Source organism: Cebus imitator, unplaced genomic scaffold (assembly GCF_001604975.1).
Source record: "Cebus imitator isolate Cc_AM_T3 unplaced genomic scaffold, Cebus_imitator-1.0 Scaffold602, whole genome shotgun sequence".
Taxonomy (NCBI): domain Eukaryota; kingdom Metazoa; phylum Chordata; class Mammalia; order Primates; family Cebidae; genus Cebus; species Cebus imitator.
The window spans coordinates 460,707-478,045 of NW_016107917.1; the positions used below are offsets into that span (position 1 = coordinate 460,707).

The window sequence follows — 17,339 nt, forward strand, 5'->3', positions numbered from 1 at the left end:
TGACCAGGATGGTCTCGATCTCTTGACCTCGTGATCCACCCGCCTCGGCCTCCCAAAGTGCTGGGATTACAGGCTTGAGCCACCGCGCCCGGCCAAGATTTTATTTTTTAAGAGCAATTTTAGTTTCACAGCAAAACTGATAGGTAGGTACGGAGATTCTCATAGACCTCCTTCCCCCATGTAGTGAAGGCTTCCCTGACTACCAACATCTGAATCAGAGTGGTAAATTTGTTACATTCAATGAACCTACATTGACACATCATTAGTAACCAAAGTCTGCAGTTTACATTAGAGTTACTTCAACCTTGGTGTTTACATTGCGTACCTCTTTGAACAAATGTATACTTGCATGTATCCACTATTACGGTATCATGTGTCATTCGATTTTTTTTTTGTTTTTGTTTTTTGTTTTTTTTCAGGTTTTGTTTTGTTTGAGACAGAGTGCTCTTCTGTCGCCCTGAGCTGGAGTGCAGGTGGGCCATCTGAGTTCACTTCAATTTCTGCCTCCCAGCTCAAGTGATCCTCACACCTCCGCCTCCTGAATAGCTGGAACTACAGGTGTGTACCACCATACCTTGCTAATTTTTTGTATTTTTTGTAGAGAAGGGGTTTCACCATGTTGCTCAGGCTGGTCTGGAACTCCTGAGCTCAAGGGATCCATCTGCCTCGGCATCCCAAAGTGCCAGGATTAAAGACGTGAGTCACTAAGCCCGGCCTAAAATGTGGTTGTTAATGACTACATCCGTTGTATAACCAAAATCCCCTATTATTGGACATTTAGACTGTTTCCTTATCTGTTTTAAAGATGAGAAAACTAAGGCCCTTCACTTGACAAGTCACTTGTCCAAAGTCACCTGACTAAAAAGTGGCAGAGCTGAGATTAGAAATCTGATGTGACTCCAGAACCCATTCTTAGGCCACCCCACTGCATCTAGAATTAATAATACGCCACCTAACCCTGTTAGATCAGCTCCCCTCAACTTGAAAGACAGTGACCAGGCAGGCATCTCCACAAGCAGAGCAGCCAAGGATTCAAGTATATGTTGAGGAGGGCAGGCAATACAAAAAAACTAGGTGGCCTAACTGAGATGGAACAAGCAGAAAATGCCAAGGGGAGGTCCAAGAATAGAAATAAACAGGAGGTAGGAGATGGGTACACAGAACGCTGGTTAAGATAAAGAGAAAGCTGGATTTGGGAAACCTAAAAGTAAGAAACTCTGGCTTTTATCTGTTTGTAGGAGGGAGCAAAGATAACCTCAAGGCCATGTGGGGAGCCAGGAAGGATAAGGCTTCTGGGAAAAGGAATGAGAAAAGGGAGGGTAAACTCCCGAGGACTACAAGGCCAGGAGACGCTTTGTGTGGGAAGGAGGAGAGGCCAGAAGTCAACGAGGCAGGATGGAATAGGCACTGGACACCAAACCTTCCTGTTCCTAAGGAGACTTCCTTCCAGACTGAGCCTCCTCTAGTAGCTCAGCTACTAAATGCTCTCAGCCTTTAGGGGCTGGAGTGGGAAGTGGGGAGCGGGGATTGTAAAGTGTTCTAACTATTAATATAATGCGGACTGAGAATGGATCCTGGCATACATTTTGTAAAGGCAGTAGGCTTAACGTTAGTGCCACCTACCCCTACTCCACTTCTCTAGCCTAACCTCAGCCACACCCACAGGCTAAGGACCATCCAGGAGGGGGGGAGCGTGAGTGTGTTAGCGCGCCTGCGTGCTCGTGCGCAAGAGAAAAGCAGAGAGACAGAGACGGAGACAAAAAGAGACAGGGGGAGAGAGAGAAAGAGAGAGCGAGAAGAGAGAGACAAGGACTGAAAGAGGGCGGGAGGAGAGAGGCAGAGAGAGTGAGAGTGTGTGTGTCTGAGAGAGAGGGAGCGATCGGTCAGCCTTGGTGAGGGAGGAAAACTCCAGAGATAATGCAGGGAGTTCCTGCAGGAAGACTCAGGGAGAAGATCCCAACTTACCCTAAGCCTGTTAAGAGAGTAGGGGGTGGCTTTGCAGGACCTGGTTTGGGGGTCATCAAGCATTAACGGTTACTGCATAGGCGTTGTCACTCAGCCAGAGCCATTTAACCCTACCTGTGTGGCTGGGGATCAGGCTTCAGACACCCCATAACTCTGAATCTCCGACTGTTTAGGGGGCCTCAGGACTGCAGACAAGGGGAGGAGGGGCACGTGAAGGCTGGGTCCCTACCTCCCCCCATCCTCCGCTGTCACTCACTACCCCAACAGTCGCCCAGGGGGCGGGCCCCGGAGAGGTGGGGATGGGGGAGGGTAATCTTGGCAGGCGCCTGCTGCATGGCGTAGGTAGGGACTATTGAGGGGGGCGGACGCCGAGGGGGTTGAACACGAGTGGGAAGCGAAGAGAGACACGGGGAGGGGGAGGGGACCGGGAACCATTTGAATGAGAGGAGGGGATCACGGGTAGAGTGGGCTCCAGGAGGTAGGGCGGGCAGGGTGTGACGGGGGCCAGACTCTTGAGCCAGGTAAGGGAAGCAGGTGCGTAGATCTGTGTTTTTTGTGAGTGAGCACACTCGGCCCTTGGGTGGAAAGGGGACGCCGCCTTTCCCGGGGGGGCCGGCTTCAAAGCTCCAGAGGCTATCTTTTCCTTCTCAACTAACGGGGCCCCGGGCGGGGGCTCAAGCGCCGTCTCCAGTGGCTGTACTCCACTCCGCAATTTCCAGGCGGCCACTGGACTGGGAGTCTCGCGCCGGGGGCCGGCGCTGTCTCGCGAGCCCCCTCCTCGAGCCAGCCAATGGGGTTGGTTGCTGGCACCGCCCGCCCGCCTGGTGCAGAGCGCTGGGCGCTGCGAGCGGCGCTGCCATTTAAAGGGGCCGCGACCCCTGTCCCGGCTGCTAGGGAGGGAGGTGGAGAAGGAGCGCGGGGCCGTCGCTGTCTGCAGTTCTAGGCTTGTAGCCTTTACACTAACCCTGCCGCAGGTAGGGGTCGGGCCTGCTCAACCCGAACCGAACCTGCAAGCGGTATCCTGCGGTAGCCGGGAGGGGGGGTCTGAGGAGAGATCGCAGCTCCAAAATGTCTCCCTGTAAATGCCTGAGGTTGGGGGTGGGCAACAGGAGAAGGGAGGACTGGAGGAGCAATGGGAAAGGGGGACGGGGCTGAAGAAGTGGGAGACCTGAAAGGTAACTGGGGGGAAGGGGTTACGTAGGGCAGTTTGTGGGGGCGGGGGAAGGGCCGAGGGAGGACCTAGCAACGCGGGGAGGGGGGGGGGGGCAGACAGGGTGGGTAAAGACTGGGGAGCTGGGGGGCTCCAGCAGTGTGGGGAGGGAATGGAAACTGAGATCGCGGGGGCGGGAAAGGCTCCTGGTGGCGACGGCCTTAGGAGACTCTAAGGGGGCATTCAGCCTGAGTTGGGGGGGTGAAAGGTAAGGGGGGAAGGGAATGGGAGTTGCAGTCGAGTGTGGGGGGGGCGGTGGGCGGGTGGAAAGACCGACTGCCTGGCCAGTGTGGGCACGGGGCCAGGGCGGGGAACGCCTCTCCCCACTGGGGGCGCTGTATGGGGGGAGTGGTCATTAGGACTGAAGCCTTCGGAAATGCTTGTAGATTGTGGTGGTGGGGCTGTTCAAGAGAAATACAAGTGGATGATGGGGTGTGTCTCAGCCTATATAAGAAGGAATTCTGGCTAAGACCACCTCTATTGCTCCCTCTTCCACTCCTACTCTGCAGCCCATATCTAGCCATACTCATGGACCCCAGTGATTTCCCCAGTCCATTTGACACATTGACCCTGCCAGAGAAGCCCCTGGCTGGAGATCTACCAGTAGACATGGAATTTGGAGAGGATCTGCTGGAATCCCAGACTGCCCCAACTCGAGGATGGGCCCCCCCTGGCCCTTCTCCATCCTCGGGAGCCCTGGACCTGCTTGATACCCCTGCTGGCCTGGAAAAAGACCCTGGAGTCCTGGATGGAGCCACTGAGTTGCTGGGGCTGGGGGGGCTGCTCTATAAAGCCCCGTCTCCCCCGGAGGTGGACCACGGTCCTGAGGGGACCCTGGCATGGGATGCGGGGGATCAGACCTTAGAGCCTGGACCAGGAGGCCAGACCCCTGAGGTGGTACCAACTGACCCAGGGGCTGGGGCAAATTCCTCTTCACCCGAGGGGCTGCTAGAGCCTTTGGCTCCAGATTCTCCAATAACCCTGCAGTCCCCACATATTGAAGAAGAGGAGACCACCTCCATGGCTACTGTGAGAAGGGGCTCCCCTGGGCAGGAGGAGGAGCTTCCCCAAGGGCAGCCACAGAGCCCAAATGCCCCCCCTAGCCCTTCAGTGGGAGAGACTCTGGGGGATGGAATCAACAGTTCTCAAACCAAACCTGGGGGCTCTAGCCCAGCTGCACATCCTTCCTTGCCAGGTAGGTTGCCTAATTATCTGGAGAATCAGGGCTAGGAGACGGGTGGTAAGGAAGTGTGGCTGTGTGCTTTGCGAAGTAGTGGGGAGGAGGAGGGTGGAGAGATAAGAGTAGGGATGGGTGTGGGGAAGGACTTGGGGTTTAGGAGGGAGGAGTATGGTGGTGCGGAGAGGAAGATTAAGGAAAGTAGGGGTGGGCACAGGCTGTGGGGGAGGAATGGGGTAAGGTTTCAGGGAGTGTAGGTTGGGGGGAGTGGATTTGGTGGGAAAGGTTCCCTTTTTCTTAGCCCAGCAGGCTTTTGGTGCCAGAGTCCTTCCTTCAGGATTTAGGGAAGTACACCAGGCTTCTTGGTTCTAAGACTTTTACAGCTTTTGGTTCTAAATGGGAGTGGGGTTTCTGGGTTTGATGAATGGTAACTAGGTTCTAGAACCCCTAACAGCATAAGGATTTAGGCAGAGTGGTAGAAATGCAGGGTCTAGGATTGAATCTCTGATAGGGGAGGGACAGCCTTGATTTGAGAGGCTCTAGTTTCTCCCGTCTTCTGCCTAGTGGTGTGCCTCTGTCACGCTGTGGTGAGGGTCTTGGGGCTTATATAACCACCCGAATCCAGGGAAACCTACCCAGACATTGATGCGTCCTTTTCCTTTTGCTACCTTTGGGTGGTTGTGTGTGTCTTTCATTGGTAAAATATAAATTCTTAATGAAAGGTATATTACCTGTATTTCCTTAACCCTTAAGGATTGGGACAGAAAGCTGATGGGAAGGATAGAATTTTTTTTATGGAATAGCTGCACGTGCCCCCCCTTAGTACAGTGCCCGAGGTAACCCTGAGAGGGGCCCCAAGAAGCCACAGGCACTTGAGTTTTCCCTTTCAGTTTTGAGTAAGTTCTTCCCCAGGAATGGAGGCGGGGGTTGGGCCGGGGAGGGGGTGGTGAGGGCAGGCTCAACATTTAGGCTGCCTTCTGCTTCCTTTGCAGGAGATGGCCTGACTGCGAAGGCGAGTGAGAAGCCGCCTGAACGGGTGAGGGGGAGGGGATTGGAAGGAGTCTCGTTCCCCCTTAGCTCTGGGAAGGACAGACCCTTCATTTTCCCTCCCAGATGTTGTTCAGTAGAGAGTGTGTGTAAGGAGGAGGGAGGGAGCACTACTGTCTACTGCTTGTTGGGGAGAAAGTCCAGCCTCCTTTTCTCCCCTCCTCCTAAGGGCTGGGCCAAGGGTCCCTATTCTCCCTTCCCCCTCCCATCTCCTATCCCCCCCCCAAACTCTGTACTAGTGTTAACCTGGCCAGGGTGTCAGTTTTCCATCCCTCCCATCTTTCCAAGGTACAGAAGAGAAGCGAGCGCGTTAGGAGAGCAGAACCTCCAAAACCTGAGGTTGTGGATTCCACTGAGAGCAGTAAGTAGGATTTGAGGAAGTGTGACCTGGGAGTTCTGGGTATGGAAGAGAGCCGAAAGTGGCATGCAGCAGGGCATGGATCTTCTAGCTCCTGTAGTCCTGCTCTATGCAGTTCGAGAAGTACCTGTCTCCGCTATGGGTTGGCATGGGAACCAGGGGCAGTGGGGGAAATTGAAAACAAGAGCAGTGAGAATGGTGAGTTTCCTGTTTGATCTATGCCATCTCTGTCTCCAAATCTACTCATTTAGAGCCTCTCTCTTTCCCCCCCTGGGAGGTTACAGAGTAACCAAGGGAGAGAGACACCAAGGTCTTATACTAATGTAACAAGGGCCAGGGTGTAAAGGCTGGAACAACTGGGATTCCAGGAGAGGGACTGAACTGTTGATCAGGGGATGGCTGGAAACCTGGTCTGGTGGCCTTTCTCACGTCCACCTCCCCACTTCCTCAGTTCCAGTGTCAGATGAGGATTCTGATGCCATGGTAGATGACCCCAATGATGAGGACTTTGTGCCATTCCGACCCCGGCGCTCTCCTCGAATGTCCCTACGTTCAAGTGTGTCACAAAGGGCTGGGCGCTCTGCAGTGGGCACCAAGATGACTTGTGCACATTGCCGGACACCACTGCAGAAGGGGCAGACTGCCTATCAGCGCAAGGGGCTGCCTCAGCTCTTCTGCTCGTCATCCTGCCTCACTACTTTCTCCAAGAAGCCTTCGGGCAAAAAGACCTGTACCTTCTGCAAGAAGTGCGTGAGGGTCTTGGGGGCTGTGCAGAGGGCAGGGATCTGGGCAGGAGTATGAGTAAGACAGAGACTGTTGGTAAGAACCTAGCAGGCCAGAGCTGGGCAAGTGAGCGATATAGGGAGGGAGTCTGTGGTCACTGATCCTGGAGGAGGGGCGGAAGCTGAGGAAATGAGAGGGTGGTCCTGAGTGAATATTCAAACCTGTTCCCACCTCTAGGGAGATCTGGAACACCAAGGACTCGGTTGTGGCGCAGACTGGTTCCGGAGGCTCCTTCCATGAGTTCTGCACGTCTGTCTGTCTCTCCCTGTATGAGGCCCAACAACAGCGCCCAATCCCCCAGTCTGGGGATCCCGCCGATGCCACTCGCTGCAGCATATGCCAGAAGACTGGGGAGGTGAGGACACTCGGTGGGGGCTGATGTACAGAGCCTGGCCAGTCCTGACCTGCCCCTCCCATCCTGGGGCTGCAGGGGCCAGGCCCTGTGGAAAGGGGAGTGGGGAGGAAAGGTGGCCACCATGAGGGAGCATATTCAAGGACAGAGCTTCTCCAGGATGTGCGCAGCTGGCCTTCCTTATCTCCCAGGACCTCACCATCAAGTCGGCAGCCTGAGGCGCAGGTTGGGGGGTCCCTGGGCCCACTGTCTGCTGTGAAGGTCTAGGGTGAGGTGGGGGGCTGTCCTTGCATTGGGGTGGGCGGTGGTGGCCAGGCTGTAGCTCAGGGTGTGTGTGTGTGTGGCAGGTCCTGCATGAGGTCAGCAATGGCAGCGTGGTACACCGGCTCTGCAGCGATTCTTGCTTCTCCAAATTCCGGGCCAACAAGGGACTGAAAACCAACTGTTGTGACCAGTGTGGGGCTTACATCTACACCAAGACCGGGAGCCCTGGCCCCGAGCTCCTCTTCCATGAGGGCCAACAAAAGCGGTTCTGCAACACAACCTGCTTGGGGGCGTACAAGAAGGTGGGGCCGAGGGAGTAGTGCATTAGAGGGCTGTGGAAGGGGGTATGGTTCTTGGGTGATAAATAAAGGTGGCTGATGGGTCAAGGGCTGGGAGAAATAAAACAAATAAAGGGGGTTTCAATTGTATCTGTTATGTTTTATTTTTGAAGCTGGCTGGTGGATACACAGGTCTTTGTTACATCATCATCTATACTTTTTTTGTATGCCTGAAATATTTCATGTTTAAAACATTTAAAAAATAAAAGTGAAGGGACAAATCCAGCCTCAGCCTCTCCTTCCCCATCCTCACAGAAAAACACACGTGTGTACCCATGTGTCTGGTGCAAGACCCTGTGTAAGAACTTTGAGATGCTATCACATGTGGATCGTAATGGCAAGACCAGCTTGTTCTGTTCCCTGTGCTGTACCACTTCTTACAAAGTGAAGCAGGCAGGGCTCACTGGTAGGTGCAAAGCCCTCTTCTCTGAGTCCCCTGCTGGCCTTCTCTCTACCTCCCATACTCCCCTCTTCCAGAGTAATCCCTGCTGCCCCACCTCAGCCCCAACCACATTTCCCCGTGGATTTTCTGTTCCGTCTCTGCACTACGTTACACCTTCTGTGTGCTCTCTCTCTCCCCCCTCTCTCTTTCTTTCTTTCTCTTTTCCTCTCTCTCATTCTCTCTATGCCCCAGGCCCTCCCCGACCCTGCAGCTTCTGCCGCCGCAGCCTCTCTGACCCCTGTTACTACAACAAGGTGGACCGCACAGTCTACCAGTTCTGCAGCCCCAGCTGCTGGACCAAGTTCCAGGTACTCAGACCCTGGACCAGGGATAGAAGGGTGTGGCAACATAAAGAGGGTCAGAGGATTGGGGTAGGCAGGCCTGGGCAGAGCAAAGAACAAGCCTGACTCCCCTTCTCCACCGCTGCACACATGTTGCCCCTCCCTCCTTACTTGTCTTCCTTCCCTCCAGCGCACAAGCCCCGAGGGGGGCATTCACCTGAGCTGTCACTACTGCCACAGCCTCTTCAGTGGCAAGCCTGAGGTCTTGGACTGGCAGGTAAGAGCCCCACCCCCACCCACATCTTGCCACATGACCAGACTGTCTGAAGGGGTCCTTCCACTTGGCCCCTGCTGGGCCAGACGTTACAGCTTGTCCTCCTCGCCCTGTGCCCCCACCTCAGGACCAGGTGTTCCAGTTCTGCTGCCGTGATTGCTGTGAGGACTTCAAGCGGCTTCGGGGTGTGGTGTCCCAGTGTGAGCACTGTCGGCAGGAGAAACTCTTGCATGAGAAACTCCGATTCAGCGGAGTGGAGAAAAGCTTCTGCAGCGAAGGTAAGGAAATGGGGAAGGGCAGAAGATACTGTTAACTCCCAGCCAGGAAGAATGGAGGGAAAGGGAGGGAGGCTGGGAAAGTGGTCCATGAGGCAGAGCCTTCTACCCATGATACTCTACCCGCCCCCCCACCCTGTCTCCTCTAAGGCTTTGGGTACAAGGGGCTGCTTAGAGAGAGGTTTCAGGTGTCGTGCCTTGAAAAGATTGGGTCTTGTGCCCTTCGGTATCTGTGTCTCTGGACGCTCTTTCCTCTTTCCCTCTTTCTAGGCTGTGTGCTGCTGTACAAACAGGACTTCACTAAGAAGCTGGGCTTGTGCTGTATCACTTGTACTTACTGCTCCCAGACCTGCCAGCGTGGAGTCACTGAGCAACTGGATGGCAGCACTTGGGACTTCTGCAGTGAAGACTGTAAGAGCAAGTACCTGCTGTGGTACTGCAAGGTAAGGCGGGTCAGCATGCTAGCGAGCCGGGAAAGAGGGTGGCGGGGAGCATGGGCTGTGGTACTGAGCTTGGGTGTGGGCAGATCTCAGGGAGGGCAGCCAGCCTTCCATCTCTAAGCGGCCCCATCTCTGAGAGGAGGAGCATGGCTTATCCCAGGGGAAAGAAAGTGCTCGACACATTTTAGGGAGGCAGGTCTGACCATCTTGTTAACATCCTCAGGCTGCCCGGTGCCATGCCTGTAAGCGCCAGGGGAAGCTGCTGGAGACCATCCACTGGCGTGGGCAAATCCGTCATTTCTGCAACCAGCAGTGTCTGCTGCGCTTCTATAGCCAGCAGAACCAACCCAACCTGGATACCCAGAGTGGGCCCGAGAGCCTCCTGAACAGTGAGTCCCGGGCAGAGGGCACACTCTGTTAGAGGGGGCCTGGACTCTCCTAATCCTAAGCCTGGCCCTTTTCTCCTTCCTCTTGCATTCACCTCATCCCTGGCCAGATAGGGTATGGTACTGTGAACTGTATTCTCTTTTAGCTTCCAGACCCTGCAGGTACCAGGGTGAGTCTTATTTAAAGCTTCTTAGAGTTAGCATCTACTGATTTTCTATGAAGTATGTATTTTTAGGGAATGGGTACCTATCCAAGTATGATGGGGCATGTAGGGATTGTGGTTAGTTTTTTGAGATAAGGAGATCTCAGCATAAACTCTACCTTTAGTGAGACTGAAGACTACTGTTTCTCGAATGTTACCCCTCCCCTCCACAACTCCAGGGATACCAAACTCTTCAGGCTATCTAAATGGAAGGTTTCAAATGTGGGTTGTGGGGGAAAGTGTAATGTTTCATTCTCCAGGAGCAAAGAATCTTCTTGGCTGCTGTTGCTGGGGCATATAGGAGACTACATCTGGGATGGCAAGGGGGACAGATCCTAGAACTTCCCATCTGTATTTGGTGTACCTGTTAATGAAGCTCTCCTGGAACAGGTGTAAGGAAAATGGACAGCTAGTTCCTTGGATGAGAGCATTCATTTGTTTTGATCTACAGGTCAGTCTCCTGAGGCAAAACCCCAGACACCCTCTCAAACCAAAGTGGAGAACAGCAACACAGTGAGGACCCCAGAGGAAAATGGGAATTTGGGCAAGGTCGGAGCAAAAGCCAAGGGGGAGGATAATTTCAGAAGAGGGTACGGTGGTTGGGGGCACAAACGTTCCTTTATCTCTGCAGATCCCTGTGAAGACCCGATCAGCTCCCACTGCTCCCACCCCTCCTCCACCCCCGCCGCCCCCAGCAACACCCCGCAAAAACAAAGCTGCCATGTGTAAGCCACTGATGCAGAATCGGGGCGTCTCCTGCAAGGTGGAGATGAAGTCCAAAGGGAGTCAGACAGGTGAGCCAGGGTACCTCGATGCCACAGGCTGTATTCCAGAATCCTAGGCCTGCCAGCCCTGTATCCGGGAACTGGACATGGGGATTTCTTAGGTGGCTGAAGCCTCATGCATATGGTTGTCCTGGAATCACAGAGGTGTCATTCAGTCGTTGGTTCAAGGGCAGTTTTGTGACACTGAGCACATGTTAGAGCTTTTGGCGGGTCACATGTGACCAGTTCAGCAGGATCTCTGAGACCCCTTTCTTATCCACAGAAGAGTGGAAGCCACAGGTGATCGTGCTGCCCATCCCAGTGCCCATCTTTGTGCCAGTGCCTATGCATCTGTACTGCCAGAAAGTCCCGGTGCCTTTCTCGATGCCTATCCCGGTAAGTTTCCCTGCCCTTCCTGGCTGGGTCCTCCTTTCCTCTTCCAAGTTTGAGATCCACCCTTTCCCCTTGCTCTCATCAACTGTCCCCCTCACTCTCATAATCTCCTCCTCATCTGCTGGTATGGTTCTTGGCATTTAGTTGGGATTCGTGCCTCCAGGTGCCTGTGCCCATGTTCTTGCCCACTACCTTGGAGAGCACAGACAAGATTGTAGAGACCATTGAGGAGCTGAAGGTGAAGATCCCTTCCAACCCCTTGGAGGCTGACATCCTGGCCATGGCAGAAATGATTGCAGAGGCTGAGGAGTTAGACAAGGCCTCATCTGACCTTTGTGGTATGCCATAGATGGTGGCAACAAGGGAGACAGGGTGTTACCAGCGTGTCACTGCCTGAGGGGGTGGTATGGGTGATCTTGGTGCCTAGTAGAATGGGAAGATAGCTGGGATCAGCCCCTGAAAGTTTGTGAGGGTACTAGCAGGAGCTTGTAGCCACTGAGCCAACTTCTCTGCTTCCCAGATCTTGTGAGCAACCAGAGTGCAGAGGGACTCCTGGAAGACTGTGACCTGTTTGGGCCTGCTCGAGATGATGTCCTGGCCATGGCAGTCAAGATGGCCAATGTCTTGGATGAGCCTGGGCAAGACTTGGAGGCAGACTTTCCTAAGAGTGAGTAAGGTTGGAGCCATGCCCACTGAGTATGGTAGCATTTGTGCCATCAGGAAGGGAGTGTTCCTTGTGTCCCTGAGCGTGACCCTGAAAAGTGTTCATTGTGATTCTAAGACAGAAGGTTCTCACAGGGAGCAGTGCCAGAGATACCAGGACAGGTGCACTCTTTTAGACTTCTGAGTCATGTTTTTTTTTTTTCCCCTTTAATTTTTCAACTGTGAAAGAACATAAAATTTCACCATGTTCAACATGTTTACAGTTCAGTAGTGCTGAATATCTTCACGTTGCTGTGTTTTGTTTTTGTGCCTCTGAGCATGCTTTTTGGTATAGCTTTACTAGTTCCTTTGGCTCATGTAGTTATAAAGTTGGCAAGTAGCAGGGGTGGGGTGGAAGGTCTGCAGGGTTGAGATCTTAAGAAATTGATTTTTTTCTTTCTTTCCCTTATATTAGATCCTTTGGACATTAATCCCAGTGTAGACTTCCTCTTTGATTGTGGCCTGGTAGGGCCCGAGGACGTGTCTACTGAACAAGACCTTCCCCGAACCATGAGGAAGGTAGGGCTGGGGTTACTGTATGTACCAAAGAAGAATGGCGGCCCAAAGGGGAGAGGACGCGAGAGCCAAGCCAGCAACCATAGTTTGACCTTCCCTAACCTCCTTTCTCCAACCCTAGAAGTACTGAGATAAAGCCAAACTTTGCCCTCCTCCCATTTCACAAGGTCATCAAAGCTGTTCCTGGGACTCTGTGCTATGGAAGCTTGCTGTGTGCTTACATCAGCCCCTGCCCCAGCCAGCAGTAAATATGGTGTTGACTAGCTTTCACCTTGCCTCTGGCCTTACCTCTGCCACGCCCCTGCTTTCTCTTCCCCTCCAGGGTCAAAAGCGGCTGGTGCTTTCCGAAAGCTGTTCCCGGGACTCCATGAGCAGTCAGCCTAGTTGTACTGGACTCAACTATTCTTATGGTGTCAATGCTTGGAAGTGCTGGGTGCAGTCAAAATATGCCAATGGAGAAACCAGCAAGGGTGATGAGCTGCGCTTTGGCCGTAAGTACCTGGGGGTTGGGGTGGGGCTGGGGGGAGACAGGGGCAGGGAGGAGGAGGGAAAGGGGAAGAGGGGCTGGGCCTGTGATTCGGCTGAAGATGTCTAGGAGTGATAAGGGTGTGGTCACTTAAGGGTGCCCTGTGAAGAAAGGGAGGAGTTGTAGATTAAAAGGGAATTGCTGTCTAGGTTCCAGGTTAGGGGCTTTTTCTGTAATTGTTCAGGAGCTAGGCATGACTAAGGGATGAAGGGGTTAATGGTGGTGGAGCTAAGTGAATTTCTCCATATAGAGTTTTTCTTAATCCTGTCCACCTGTACTACATATCACTGCAGCCAAACCAATGCGTATCAAAGAGGATATTCTCGCCTGCTCAGCTGCTGAGCTCAACTACGGTCTGGCCCAGTTTGTGAGAGAAATCACTCGGCCCAATGGTGAACGATATGAACCTGACAGTATCTACTATCTGTGTCTTGGCATCCAGCAGGTACCCCTCGTGCACCGCCTCACTTCCTGTCACTGTTAACACAGCAGGCGGGGTCTAACCAGAAATGATTCTGGGTTGGGCATGGTAGCTCACGCCTGTAATCCCACCACTTTGGGAGGCTGAGGCAGGAGGATTGCTTCAAGCTAGGAGTTTGAGACCAGCCTGGGCAACCAAGTGATACCCCATCTCTACTCAAAACATATTTTTTAATGAAAAAAAAATATTCTGTTGCACTCCCTGTTCCTCATCTTGTTCCCTACCTCAAGCAGGCAGCTTGCCTTTAATCTCTTACTCCAAATAGAACATGAAATACCAATGTTCTTCTAAAATCAAAACTGCATTCCAGGACTGTTGGCCAAGGAGCAGTCTTCATTGCTATTCAGGTTCCCTTTGTAATCCTTAAGCCCATTCTAGGAGGGGAGGGATAGGTAGAGCCAGGCTCCTTGAGTGCTGGGGTAATGTTTAGTTCCCACTAGGAGAAGTCAGCCACATATTACCTGACAAGGAGGTATGGGCTTCTGAAGAACATCTCCAAGCCTCCTCCTCTTCCAGCAAACCCTGAGTAGTTGAGAAATGTAGGTAGACCTGGGGGAAAGTGCTCGAGGCTACCTAATCAAGCAGCTGTTTCCCATCATCTCTTAATGATCAAGGACACCATACCTGGGAGCTTCAGCATCATTATCTTTCTTCTAGGACCTACAGTCTAGCCTTATGTGTGTCTGCTTTTCTTTTCACAGTACTTGCTGGAAAATAACCGGATGGTGAACATTTTCACGGACCTTTACTACCTGACTTTTGTTCAAGAACTCAACAAGTCTCTGAGTACCTGGCAGCCTACACTCCTCCCCAACAGTAAGGGACAGGGACGTAGCAACCCCTACACCCTTTCTCCATTCTTCCAATTCACCATCCCGAGAGTCCTGTGCTGTTTGGTGTGCCACTCTTCACAAAGGGCCCGAGGGCAGGATCGTGTAGCTGGATGCCTCAGGGTTTAGAGTTAAAGGAGCACAGGAGCACCTGTACTTGAACATGAGGAGGGGATCAAGACTTAGGTCTGAAGAGCTATCTCTAGGACCAGAAAAAGATGGCCTGGGTTTGGGTGGTAAGTAAAGAAAGAAAGTAAGAAATCGTGGGACTCCTCAAGGTTTACATTTACCTGTCTGCAACTTGAGGGTGGTGAGAGATGTTCCAAATTGCAGGTGTGGAAAGTATATATTTTTAAAAGCCCAGTCCCACTGTGTAGTGTAGCAAGTGTAGCAGAGTGACAGCGTTTTATATACAAAGGTTACTCACCAAATGGAATCATGTGGGAAATAAGCAGGGCACGTGGGATGGGACGTGGTTGGGTTTAGGTAGCCACACGCTCCTGACCGGCCTCTCCCCCTTGACCATTATAGATACGGTGTTCTCTCGAGTGGAGGAGGAGCACCTCTGGGAGTGTAAGCAACTGGGGGTCTACTCGCCTTTTGTCCTCCTCAACACCCTCATGTTCTTCAACACTAAGTTTTTTGGGCTGCAGACAGCTGAGGAACACATGCAGCTCTCCTTCACCAATGTGGTGCGGCAGTCCCGCAAGTGTACTACCCCTCGAGGCACCACCAAGGTGGTGAGCATCCGCTACTATGCCCCAGTCCGCCAGAGGAAAGGGCGAGGTACGAGGCTGCCCCCTCCCCTGTGCTTTTGCCCCTTCTCTGCCTTCCCTTTCCATGCCCCGCTGTAATCCACCATACCTGCCAGATCGGCCCTCTCCTTGGCCCCTAGCTCCCTTCTCCTTCCGTTCCTGTGTGCAGAAAGGATAGAAACGGCCAGTCTTCCTACCTGATGGGCAATGGCTGTCATATAAATAGGAGGTCACCCTATGGCCTGTTTCCCACCTTTCCTCGTTTAAAACACTACTTGCTTGCCTGCTTTTTCTGGGTGGTGGACAAGGAGGAAGCCGTTGGGTGTGTTTGGCTGTAGGGGAGGGTAGAAAGCCTGAATGAATGACAGGCTTTCTGTGATTCTTTGCTATCAGGCCTAACAACAACTGCACCTTGGTTTCCATTTTTTTCTGTCCCTGGATTTCTGTCCTGTCTGAGTATAGTTCCCAAGGTCCCTTTTCTGGACCCATGCTTCTACTGGACTAACACACAAGGGATTGGGGTCATTGCTGTTTCTCGATCCCAGAAGGCAAGCTCACCCTTGCAATAGGGTCTGTTTTATCAGTTGTTTATAACTTCAGAGATCACCTTTTCAAGAGGGCAACTTGGGAGAGTTTTTAATGAGAGAGTTTGGCAGTGGGAACTGGGGAGTGCCGAGTAACAACAGCCCGACAGGATGTGGGGCTGGCGTGGGAGAGACTGACCTCTTCTTTCACCTCTCAGTCTTGATGAGACTTGATGAGACTGTACTTTGTGTCATGACACCGTCTCCCTGTACCCTGGACAGTGCTCTTGGATGTGGCTCATGGAGCCTCTGCTCTTAACAAGTCTGAGTCATTTTCCTCCCCTACAGACACAGGTCCTGGAAAACGGAAGAGAGAAGATGAAGCCCCTATCTTAGAGCAGCGTGAGAACCGCATGAATCCCCTCCGCTGCCCTGTCAAGTTCTATGAATTCTATCTCTCAAAATGGTGAGTTGGTGAGTTGGCAGGAAGAGCATTAGCATGGGGAACCAAGGGATCTACTTTGCCTCGGTACTGATCTTCTGTCCTGCCATCCCCACCCCACCCCTGATGTTGCAGTCCTGAAAGCCTCCGGACTCGCAATGATGTGTTCTATCTGCAACCGGAACGGTCCTGCATCGCCGAGTCGCCTCTCTGGTATTCTGTGATCCCCATGGACCGCAGCATGTTGGAGAGCATGCTCAATCGCATCCTGGCTGTGCGTGAGATTTATGAGGAACTGGGTCGTCCTGGGGAGGAAGACCTGGACTGAGCTCCTGTGCCATCCATATCCATCTTTCACATCAATGTCTGCCCTGTGGCCATGTCCCCTCAGGGTTACAGGCCCAGGAACCAATGCTACTCATTCTGAAGGACCTTGACTGCCCCCTTCCGCTCACCCATTCCCTGCCTTCTCTAGGAACCCCTGGCTTTTACCTTCTTCCATACCACTTGACAACCACGGGGCCCCGGTCTTCTGTACTCGGGCTGGTCTCCCAGTGATGGGCAAAAGCCAGCTCACCCGTTTTCTTTATGCGTCAGAGTAAACCCCTCCTTCCGGGTCCATACTCTGGGTGGAGTGTTAATAGCTCTGGTGATCCTGTTGGCTTTGGGTTTCCTGACCCATCCCGCATAGGTAAAGCCTCTTGTTCCTAGGTATGACCTAGGGAAAAACCCAGCTGCCTTTTCTGCCCTGTGCCCACTCCCTTCTCTTCCCCAGAACCACGCAAAACAGTCTTATCTGAAAGGTATGGAATAAACGATGAAAGTGATGAGGGGACCATTTACCTAAAACACAAAGCTTAGACACTTTTCCCCTTCCATGAAATAATTGGTTGTTGGCACCCTCTCACCACTGCGTACCCACCCCGGCAAGTACCGACCCTTGGTGCTGCCGTTTAAAAAATTTTCCAAATGCCTTCTTTTCCTCAGAGGCAGAGAATGACTAAGTATGGGGAGCAGACTCCTGTTGTGCAGACTCCTGTCCCCTTGGTTTCTGTGTTTGTCTCTCTGCCATCTTAGGTTGCCATGAGCCATGGTGTCAACATGCTTAGCCCCTCTGTAACTGCCTCCCTTTAGTTCAATGGACAGAGCTCCCAAGGCAAAAACTACCTTCTGACTTGGGTTGAGGCTGGGTTCCCCTCTTTTTGTTTCCCCCACCCCCGTCATAAGAGCCAGGCCAAGCCTGTGGGGGCTTGAGTCGTGCAGGATGGGATCTGTGGTCGAAGGACAGGTGAGGAGCTGTGGGCACGGGGCCTGCCCCCACTGCCTACATCTTTTCTCTTCCCCATCTTGCCTTTGAGGTCCCAGAAAATGATTAGCTTCTGGCAAAGGGGGTACCCAGTTCTTTCCCTGTTGACTTTGCTGTTTCCCAGGCTCCTTTTTGTGTTTTTATAACTGTCACCAGTTAGCGACTGTTTAAATTGTATATATTGTTCTGAGGCGCCTGGCCTGTCCCTTCAGTGAGCCATGCCCACCCTTGTGTTGTAGTGAGAAGCTGTTGTCACGACTAACCTGTCTCTGAAATTGTTTGTTTCAAATAAAGAGTTAAAATTG

The 17,339-nt window shown here is 52.7% G+C and overlaps 1 protein-coding gene across 7 annotated transcripts; it reads left to right on the plus strand.

Annotated features, from left to right (window-relative positions):
- The first annotated feature begins 1,845 nt into the window (after nt 1-1,845).
- On the plus strand, nt 1,846-17,339 carry ZMYM3 (zinc finger MYM-type containing 3). Of its 7 annotated transcripts, none has more exons than XM_017516753.2 (25): nt 1,846-2,307; nt 3,685-4,370; nt 5,345-5,388; nt 5,688-5,760; nt 6,209-6,503; nt 6,718-6,895; nt 7,240-7,458; nt 7,750-7,900; nt 8,129-8,244; nt 8,408-8,494; nt 8,619-8,769; nt 9,037-9,209; nt 9,430-9,595; nt 10,247-10,344; nt 10,427-10,589; nt 10,843-10,955; nt 11,116-11,290; nt 11,473-11,619; nt 12,070-12,173; nt 12,493-12,661; nt 12,990-13,141; nt 13,879-13,993; nt 14,539-14,793; nt 15,635-15,752; nt 15,864-17,339. In XM_017516753.2, the coding sequence occupies exons 2-25, from the start codon at nt 3,704-3,706 to the stop codon at nt 16,054-16,056; spliced, it is 4,122 nt and encodes a 1,373-aa protein (XP_017372242.1). In that variant the 5' UTR covers nt 1,846-2,307; nt 3,685-3,703; the 3' UTR covers nt 16,057-17,339. The 7 variants fall into 7 exon arrangements, with proteins under 7 accessions (XP_017372242.1, XP_017372244.1, XP_037590233.1 ...); XM_017516755.2 differs by having other exon boundaries at nt 5,694-5,760; XM_037734305.1 differs by lacking the exon at nt 1,846-2,307 and adding an exon at nt 2,317-2,486 and having other exon boundaries at nt 5,694-5,760.

What these genes read in the sequence shown, in the direction of transcription:
- ZMYM3 (XM_017516753.2), top strand. Translation starts at nt 3,704, where the DNA reads ATGGACCCCAGTGATTTCCCCAGTCCATTTGACACATTGACCCTGCCA. An exon ending in GGCCTCATCTGACCTTTGTG is followed by an intron (nt 11,291 to 11,472) that starts GTATGCCATAGA and finishes TCTGCTTCCCAG; the next exon opens with ATCTTGTGAGCAACCAGAGT. An exon ending in GAATTCTATCTCTCAAAATG is followed by an intron (nt 15,753 to 15,863) that starts GTGAGTTGGTGA and finishes CTGATGTTGCAG; the next exon opens with TCCTGAAAGCCTCCGGACTC.